The 10000-nt window shown below is 43.3% G+C and overlaps 1 protein-coding gene across 1 annotated transcript in view; it reads left to right on the top strand.

Moving 5' to 3' along the window:
* The window catches only part of LOC310777691 (transcription factor 4-like), a gene marked incomplete at both ends in the record, with an annotated part of 428152 nt that overhangs the window by 227563 nt on the left and 190589 nt on the right, over positions 1 to 10000 (top strand). Inside the window, one exon of the mRNA XM_083638069.1 lies at positions 7087 to 7210. Coding sequence (XP_083494195.1) covers positions 7087 to 7210 — 124 coding nt within the window. The remainder of the gene's footprint in view (positions 1 to 7086; positions 7211 to 10000) is intronic.

Here is a 10000-nt window from a genome sequence, read left to right as displayed (position 1 = left end):
GGTAGAAACTGCCCTGTGATGAGAGGTTCTGGTACTGCCCTGTGATGAGAGGTTCTGGTACTGCCCTGTGATGAGAGGTTCTGGTACTGCCCTGTGATGGGAGGTTCTGGTACCGCCCTGTGATGAGAGGTTCTGGTACTGCCCTGTGATGGGAGGTTCTGGTACTGCCCTGTGATGAGAGGTTCTGGTACTGCCCTGTGATGAGAGGTTCTGGTACTGCCCTGTGATGCCCGACATGCTGAATCCACGGCGCTATACTTTGGCATCGAGGTGGTGGACGACCAGCTGTTTGTGTGCGGAAGCAACAGCTCCAAGGTGGAGCGCTACGACGAGGGCACCAACGAGGGCCACCAGGCCTGCACTCAGCTGCTGTGTGGCACGTGGACTGTCCAACATGGCCGAAGTACGCCGCACCTCACCCATGGATCCTGCATGGAGCCCATGTAGTTTAGTTGATATGTTTCACAATTCGATTTAAAAGGACAATTTGACGGCTGCACCACCAAAGTACCTGCACAATTCAAAGAGGGGAACACAGCCACAGGACTTATTTCCATTGTGGTCCTTGTTGGAGTGAGATGTTGTGGAGGTGTGTTCGTACGTGTGTGTGTGTGTGTGTGTGTGTGTGTGTGTGTGTGTGTGTGTGTGTGTGTGTGTGTGTGTGTGTGTGTGTGTGTGTCGTGTCTGTGTGTGTGTGTGTGTGTGTGTGTGTGTGCGCGTGCCGTGTATTTGTGTGCGTGTGCATGTTGTGTGTACTTTGTGACAAACACACAAACACTCATTCAAGTTGATCAGGTGTTGCCTAGGATACATTAGACCAGTGGTTCTCAAATGGGCGTCCGGGGACCCCAAGGGGTCCATTGGCACTTTGCCAGGGGGTCCGTGAAAAATGTTCAGGAAAATAAAAATAAAAACGTTTTTTTTTGTTGCAAAAGCTTCATAGTTCAATGAAAATATGTTATGCTTTAAATCTAAAATGGTTCATGGATTTACATTCTAATCTAACAAAACTATCAATTTAATAGACAAGCACGTTACCGTGGAAACAATTGAGCTTAGCCCAAAATCACAAATCAGAATGAGGGGGCCCCTTGGTATATTTTCTATCTTGTAAGGGGTCCTTGGCTGAAAAACATTTGAGAACCTCTGCTCTAGACCAGTGGTTTTCAAACTTTTCGTGACCAAAGAGCAAGCCAAAATATCATCCTCTGTTGTGCCTTCTTCGTGAGAGCTCTGATGTTCAGTTATGGTCTACGTGGCACTTTGTGAATGTTGTCCTAATACCTTTTCCTACGAGAAGCTGGAATAATAAGACTTGTTTTTGAAGGTGACAGTCAGGCATATGGATCAGGATGACATGGCCAGTCCATCTGAGCTGGTGTTGGGTGATGGTGGCAGTGATGGGGAGATGTTTCCTTCCTCCAGGATAGGATGCTGCTGAGATATGTAATGTGGTCCACATTTTCCAGGTATGGACAGACAGACAGTCAGACAGACAGACAGTCAGACAGACAGTCAGACAGACAGTCAGTCAGACAGACAGACGGACGGATGGACAGTCAGTCAGACAGACAGACAGAGTGGTATTTTCTCTCTCCTCCAGCTCGTCTAGTTGCCCGGGCGACCGGCTTGGCTCGATGCTCGAGTAAGAAAAGAAAGAAAAGAGCCACAATCAATGAGACCCTTTTTGTTTTAGTGGGAACCCCCGTTTACCGCCCCCCCCCCCCCCACACACACACACACACACACATTACACACACACACATACACATGCATCCACACACACACACACACACACACACACACACACACACACACACTACACACACACACATACACACGCATCCACACACACACACACACACACACACACACACACACACACACACACACACACACACACACAGGGGCATAGGAATAGGATGGCACAAGCGGTGTGTGTTTATGTTTGAGCCTCTCGCTCTCTATCACTCTGTGTGTGTGTGTGTGTGTGTGTGTGTGCGTGTGCGTGCGTGTGTGTGTGCGTGTGTCTGTGTGTGTGTGTGTGTGTGTGTGTGTCTGTGTGTGTGTGTGTGTGTGTGTGTGTGTGTGTGTGTGTGTGTGCGTGTGTGTGTGTGTGTGTGTGTGTGTGTGAGAAAGAGAGAGACTGACTTTATTTAAGACAAGGGCCCTCTTGTCTGAAGCCGGCCAGACGGCTGTGAGAGCGAGGCTAGCCCTGTAACTGGCCTACTTAGGCCCTGTTTAGCATGAGAAAAGCCTGGCTTAGCCCGGCAGTGCCAAGCTAGCTGCAGAGAAAGAGAGAGGATGGAGGCAGTGATCAGAATTCAGAGTAGCCTCCACCCTCTGCTCGAAATACACTGTACGCTAATTAGTTAGCGAGAAAGCTGGGAGAAAAATCTACAGATGTACTGAGGAGTAGAAGTCTCCTTGTGTGTGTGTGTGGGGGGGTCTCAAGAATGCGGATATATCTTTATTTTTTATTTTTGCAAGAATCTGAAGCATATCTCAAACATGTCTGGAGATTTGTTTGATATGATTGATGCCAGGTCAAATACTGAACGCTATTTGCCTCATATTCTTAAGGGCATGCTGGACTTTTTTCCAGTGTTGTTGCTACGCAACGCTGTTGTCTTGCTTGTCACTAAGTGCGCCCGACTGCTATACGATGACTTTACACCAGTTATGAGTCAGCGGGGTCTTTTGTAATACTAGAATATCGGGCCGCTACGCTGCCTTCAAATCTGGTTTGCTGGGACTCCGGCCAGGTGTATTGTGTTGTGTGTGTAAGGTATCGCTAGGTGGCGCTATGCTGAATTGCACAAGATTCGGCACTGAACTCCGTCAGGTCCCCCTAAGCACACAGCCTGAGGTTGAAGTCGATTCGACAAATGGTTCTCGAGATCAACAACGTTTTGCGTTTTTTTGCCAGCAGGTGGCACATGTCACTCAACTCAAAGACGCAACCCGTTCGGTCTAATGGCCCTATCTTATGCAAGGCGCAAGGCGTTGTCATTGCTAGTTTCTAGCACTCACAATCCCCCTTCTTTCTTTTAATTACTACTGGGTCAGTACATCAACGGACGCGAATCAGCGACCCCCTGGGAATTAAAAGGAAAAAAATATATTTTGAGTGCTAGAAACTAGCAATGACAACGCCTTGTGTGACACCCACAAAATGTATTGTCACATTTATATAGTTTTGTATATATTTTTATTTGTACAGTGTTATTTCTGTTGGGGGGATATTCTAAAATCAGCCATAAGGGTAATATATAGCCTGTTAGTGAAATGACAGGGTTTAATTCACTTTGGAGTTTTCGGTGTTGCCAACAGGGGGCAGTGTGACATGGTGCGTTTCTCCGACGGACCCTCTTTGTTTTTCACAAGCGGACTCTCGTCGGCTTCCTCATTCTGATGAGCAGAGCTGCAAGTAACCACAACACCTTGTCCATGTCTCATTCTTTTTCCTGTTTATACAGGTCGGTGAAGTATTAACACTTATACAACTGCACATACACGTTGCTTAACACATTCACTGCCAGCCGTTTTTTCAATACTGTAGGTAGCTTCTGCCAAGTTTTTTTTTGAGGATTCTGGCTCATCTTTCAAGAGCCGAGGATTCTTTTCTGTTAGGATTTTGTGAACACAAAATATCTCAAAAGAACTAATAGAATGTGTGCTTTCTCTGCCTAAAAGAGTTAGTTTGTAGAGTTAGTAGTTATGTAGGAATTAGCAGTTGAATACAGCATGGTTTCAGCGTCTGAAAATTTAAGCTGAGATAAATGGCTTTTTGTGAAATTCGATAGAACAGTCACTTTAACCATTTATTTTTGGCGTAAGACGTCAGACATCTAAACAATAGTTTTGAACAGTAATTTCCTCCATAGCAGCAGGAAACCCCCCTCTCCTTCAAACTCCTCCCTCCGTGTGTGTTTTCCTCCTCCCTCCGTGGCTGCAGCGGTACAAGCGAGGCTCTGCCTGTCTGTGCTGCCTGGCTGCTGGCAGCTGCTCTTTGGGCGAGTCTGCATGGGGCTCGTTCGTTTCGGTTGTGAGCTCAGCTGGAATTAAGCTGCGTGCGATTGTGGGCTTTCTGCCGGTGTTTCAAAGTGTGTTGCACCCATAATCTATTATGCAAATTTGCAATCCCCCACCGCCAGCTCCCTGCGCGAAAGCGAAAGCGTTTTCGCCAATCCATTTTACAGTATGAGAATGGTTTCCTCGCGCGTTCCCCTGCAGTTTTGGCTTGGCTTTTTCTAGTCTGGAGAGCACTGTCGCCACTTAGTGGGTCGCTGGAATGGGTTGTACACGTTCGGTGGCTCCCATATTTATATAGGAGTTTGTTTTATTTTGAAGGTGAAGAAGATTTTGACTAGCCTATGTGTTTTATATTTTTGGATATTGTGAAAATGTGAATTGTTACCATTGAAATATGGAAACAAAAATACAAAGAGAAAGAAAAAAGATATATTTTGCACAATATAAAATAAATTCTGATGAGCGGAGCTGCAAGTAACCACAACACCTTGTCCGTGTCTCATTATTTTTCCTGTTTATACAGGGATGTTATCTGTTTATGGGATCTCAGCCCGAGACCTGTAGCACTTGCACCAGGTGTAGGATAGAGACCTGTAGCACTTGCACCAGGTGTAGGATAGAGACCTGTAGCACTTGCACCAGGTGTAGGATAGAGACCTGTAGCACTTGCACCAGGTGTAGGATAGAGACCTGTAGCACTTGCACCAGGTGTAGGATAGGGCCCTTAGACTCTTTCTGGTTATATTTGATTGTTTAGCTAGCTGGAGCATGTGTCGAGAACACGCTCTCGCAAAAATATGAAAATGTTGAATGATGTCCAAATGCCTGGCTGTTATGGTTAAGGTTAGGCAAGTAAAACAACTTGGTTAAGGTTAGCGTTAGTTAGATATTGTATTACACAGTCTAGTTCTGGCCCTGGTATCATTTTTGTTTTTACGATTTGCATACTAGGGGTGTCAAAAATAATCGATTATAAGATGCATCGCGATGCGGACGTGCACGATTCTGCATCGATTCACAAATGTCAAAAATCGATTATTAATTATTATTATTTATTTATTTATAATTAAATAAAATATAATGGAAGTACATGCAGTTGTTTATTTTAATTATGGATCATAATACAATGCAATTCTAAATGCACTTTTATTTTAAAAGTAGCCGCACAGTGAGAAAAACGAAAGTGAGAAAAAATAAATCATGTATTGGGGAAAAAAAGTGATGCATCGATTTAAGATGCATCGAGATGCATCGATAATCGTAATCGAATCGAATCGTAGCCCTCTGAATCGTAATCGAATTGAATCGTAGCCTTCTGAATCGTAATCGAATCGAATCGTAGCCTTCTGAATCGTAATCAAATCGAATCGTGAGGCCAGTGAAGATTCACAGCCCTATTGCATACCTGTCCTTTTATGGTTTAACATGCCAATTGGGAATCCCATTCCTTTTAGTTGGGTCTTGAAAATATCACAGATCTATCTGTCTGTCTGTCTGTCTGTCTATCTATGTCTATCTATCTATCTATCTATCTATCTATCTATCTATCTATCTATCTATCTATCTATCTATCTATCTATCTATCTGCCTATCTATCTATATATCTATCTGTCTGTCTGTCTGTCTGTCTGTCTATCTATCTATCTTCAGTACTAATAGTCATGACATATACAGTAACTGATATATTGTGTGAAGACAAACAAGGACAAAATAAGACCAGCTAATAAAACAATAAGAGAACAACAAGAGACGTGTGTTTTCTTAAAGCCCCTCTCCCCCATGCATTTTGTAATTTTTAAGAGTGCCAAAAAAAATATTTTTAGGGCTGGAAACGCCACTGAGTGACCACAACATTAGCTTGTTAACGTTGGGTCACTGAGTGACCACAACATTAGCTTGTTAACGTTGGGTCACTGAGTGACCACAACATTAGCTTGTTAACCTTGGGTCACTGAGTGACCACACCATTAGCTTGTTAATGTTAACCTTGGGTCACTGAGTGACCACACCATTAGCTTGTTAATGTTAACCTTGGGTCACTGAGTGACCACAACATTAGCTTGTTAACGTTGGGTCACTGAGTGACCACAACATTAGCTTGTTAATGTTGGGTCACTGAGTGACCACAACATTAGCTTGTTAATGTTAACCTTGGGTCACTGAGTGACCACACCATTAGCTTGTTAACGTTGGGTCACTGAGTGACCACAACATTAGCTTGTTAATGTTGGGTCACTGAGTGACCACAACATTAGCTTGTTAATGTTAACCTTGGGTCACTGAGTGACCACAACATTAGCTTGTTAATGTTAACCTTGGGTCACTGAGTGACCACACCATTAGCTTGTTAACGTTGGGTCACTGAGTGACCACAACATTAGCTTGTTAATGTTGGGTCACTGAGTGACCACAACATTAGCTTGTTAATGTTGGGTCACTGAGTGACCACAACATTAGCTTGTTAATGTTAACCTTGGGTCACTGAGTGACCACAACATTAGCTTGTTAATGTTAACCTTGGGTCACTGAGTGACCACAACATTAGCTTGTTAACCTTGGGTCACTGAGTGACCACAACATTAGCTTGTTAATGTTAACCTTGGGTCACTGAGTGACCACAACATTAGCTTGTTAATGTTAAGCTTGGGTCACGCTCTTTCCAATAAGCCCATCAGTTGTTGAGATCTCAGCAGTAATGTGACTGTTCCTGCTTTTTCCTTGGTGTAGAGCACAGAATCAGATGATGTGCGATTATACAGCAGGCACACATAGAACGTTGATTGTTGACTGATTGATTGATTGATTGATTTTATTGTGGATGAAGAACAGCAACAGGGATAAAAAAAGTAACGTTATTCTCCGTTCGCTGCCATTCATATTTTTTCCAGCGCTGGTACAGGGAGGAAGCAGGAAGTGACGTTTCACTTTGGCTCTCTATACCAGGATATGCAGGTGCACTGTTAGTGACATAGTGACACTGACTGGAGGGGTCATTAAGGTGCTCTCTCTCTCCTTCTCTCTCCCCTCTCTCTCTCCCTCTCTCTCTCTCAGTCGTTGGGTGGTGAGTTGGGTTTAGGGAGTCCTGGTGGGGCGTCGCCCACCAAGCCGGGCGCTCAGTACTATCAACACTACGCCTCCAACCCCCGCAGGAGACCGCTGCATATGGACACCATGGGTGAGACACACACACACACACGTACATGTACACACACACACACACACAGACACACACACGTGCATTGTCGTTGTTTAGCTGAATCTTACAATGGGTTGAACAGTAGAGTCATAGTCAACTCTGACCTACACCAACAACATTACAAGCAGCAAACAATAGAGACGTTACCATTTACAAAATGTTTTATTTACAACATGCTGATCTGCCATATGCTGTGCCACAATAGAAGCAGAATAGAAAGCAATTGGAGTACTTCTACAGAGTCAACCCATCACGACACTGGCCGAGCACCGACGGGAAAGGTTTTCAGTCAAAGAAAAGTGTTCTCATCTTCAGAGTTCAGATGTTTTGCTGGTTTCTCTAAATCAGCGGGCCCACTTAAAACATCTCACAGTTCACGGTCCACATCCGACCGCAAACAGAACGGAGGCCAAACTGTGCGTTCCCAGAGCCCTTGTGATATTAACTATAAAGGGAGCTGTCCATCAAGCACCAAAAGTGAGGAGCTGTCTGCAGTTAACGGATCATTAATTGCATTCTGTAACGGTATCATTCGACGACAGAGAAATGCATTCTTAGAGATAATATGTTCCCCCCCCCCCCCCCCCCCAAGTTTGCGTGCAGAACATACTTGAAATCCGAGCTCTCACCTGAACACTGTAAGTAACTGGACCGTTGCGTAAAGTGTTCATTTCAAATCTTATACAAAAAAAAGGTAAACTGTTGATGTCTACAAAAGTTCATAATAAATGACGATCAATCCTATGATAATATGAAATAAGCAGGTCATCTGTTTTAACCCTAGCCCCTCAAAGAATCGAAATTGAGAATCATTAAGAACCGGAATCGATAAGCAGATTCAGAATCAGAATCGTTAAAATCCAAATGATACCCAACCCTAGTCCAGACCTTTGAATCCGCCCACTCCGTCCGAGTTGACTGCTTCTGGTTAAAAAAAAACAAAAAACAAAAACACATTTGGTCCCATGAGCGCAGAGGGTCTAACACTTAGCCTATCAGCACCCGGGGTGGGACTAACGCAGTTGCTAACGCCGTTGTCAAGTACGTGCCGGACCAAGGAGGAATAATAACAACAATGGCGACCGCTATTAGACGAGATAGACGCTGCCATCAAGGCTGTTCTAAATCTATTAAAAGTACCAATGACTTTGAAATGTGAACAGCACTCTGCTTGCTGTATTATCATTATTATTATTTATTTTGTTGGTATTCTCTATTTTATTTTTTATTTTTTTAATTGCGGGAACTGGCAAAAATTGCAAGTTAAGGGAGGAAATTCTAGATTTTTTTTCTATTATCTAATGCAACTTTTCCCTAAAATTGCCATGGAATTTGCAAAGTTATATCAAGTTTTATTAAGCTGAGGAACCTGCTTTGCCATGCAGAGGAATCATGAGAATTCTGAAAAATTGCAAGCTTGTTTGAATTTGCATTAATTATTGTGATCGCAAAATCGCAAATTCCTGGACTAATTAATCGGCTTCAATAGGACCGTCAGAACAACCAGTCATACTTCCTTGTCTTTCAAATGCAGCAGTTTGGTCTTTTTTTCCCCATCGTCCTAACAAACTGTATAATAAACCTATAGGTCTGTTAAATTACTCTAGGCTACTATACTATACTATAGACGCTTTTAATTTGACAACATAAACATTCAAAATAGCCCCTAGCTTACTTCCTGTTGCAATGTTTGCTAATGCAATAGCTGCAGGAAATAAGATAGGGTTCAAACTGTTCCCATAGCAACCCAATTCCGTGAAAACCGTCTATACTATACTGTACTATACTAGTATACACTATACTATACTATACTGCTGTACACTATACTATACTATACTGTACCATACCATACTACACTCTACTATACCACACTATGCTGCTATACACTATACTGTACTATACTATACTATATGTAAGGGATAATGGATAGTGAGCCGGTGATTACTGGCGAAATAATGACCGACAGGTGATATTGAACCCGACGTGCAGCGGAGGGCTTAATCATTCACCTGAAGGTCATTATTTCCAGTAATCACCGGCTCACTATCCATTATCCCGCTTAGAACACGGCCTACAACTAAATCATTCAATAATCTGACAAAAATAATTATTCAAATAGATTTTTTAATAGCGTTTTCAACGACAAAGCGGTTTCATTCATAATTGGCACACAAGACACCACAGCTGCAACTGGTTGGCCTAATTAGTAGTGTCTTGCTGACAAAAGGCTCTTATCAACTGATTAATCCAGGTGTGGCAGAGCAGCAGTCGGTTGTCGAGAAATAATGACCGGTGAATCTTGTTGATTGACCAATCAGAATCGAGTATTCAAGAGAGCCGTGTTCTAAGCTATACTATACTATACTAGTATACACTATACTATACTATACTGCTGTACACTATACTATACTATACTGTACCATACCATACTACACTCTACTATACCACACTATGCTGCTATACACTATACTGTACTATACTATACTATATGCTATACTATACTATACTAGGGCTGGGCGATATATCGAATATACTCGATGTATCGCGGCTTGTGCCACGTGAGATGTAGAAATGACTATATCGTGAACATTCAAGTATAATTGTCACGCATTGTTTATAATTTAAGCCGCCGGCATGACTCGCTTCACGTTTCCTCTTGTCAGCTCTTCCTGCTCTGTCAGGGAGGGGGAATCACATGGATACGTCAAACGCGCCAAACCGCGTCAGACACACCCGTCCCCACCAACCAACTCAAGCAGCTGGCGAAAC

This window comes from Poromitra crassiceps, assembly GCF_964638095.1.
Source record: "Poromitra crassiceps genome assembly, chromosome: 6".
NCBI lineage: Eukaryota > Metazoa > Chordata > Actinopteri > Beryciformes > Melamphaidae > Poromitra > Poromitra crassiceps.
The sequence above is the reverse complement of the archived record's forward strand: the minus strand, read 5'-3'. Positions and strand labels throughout refer to the sequence as shown.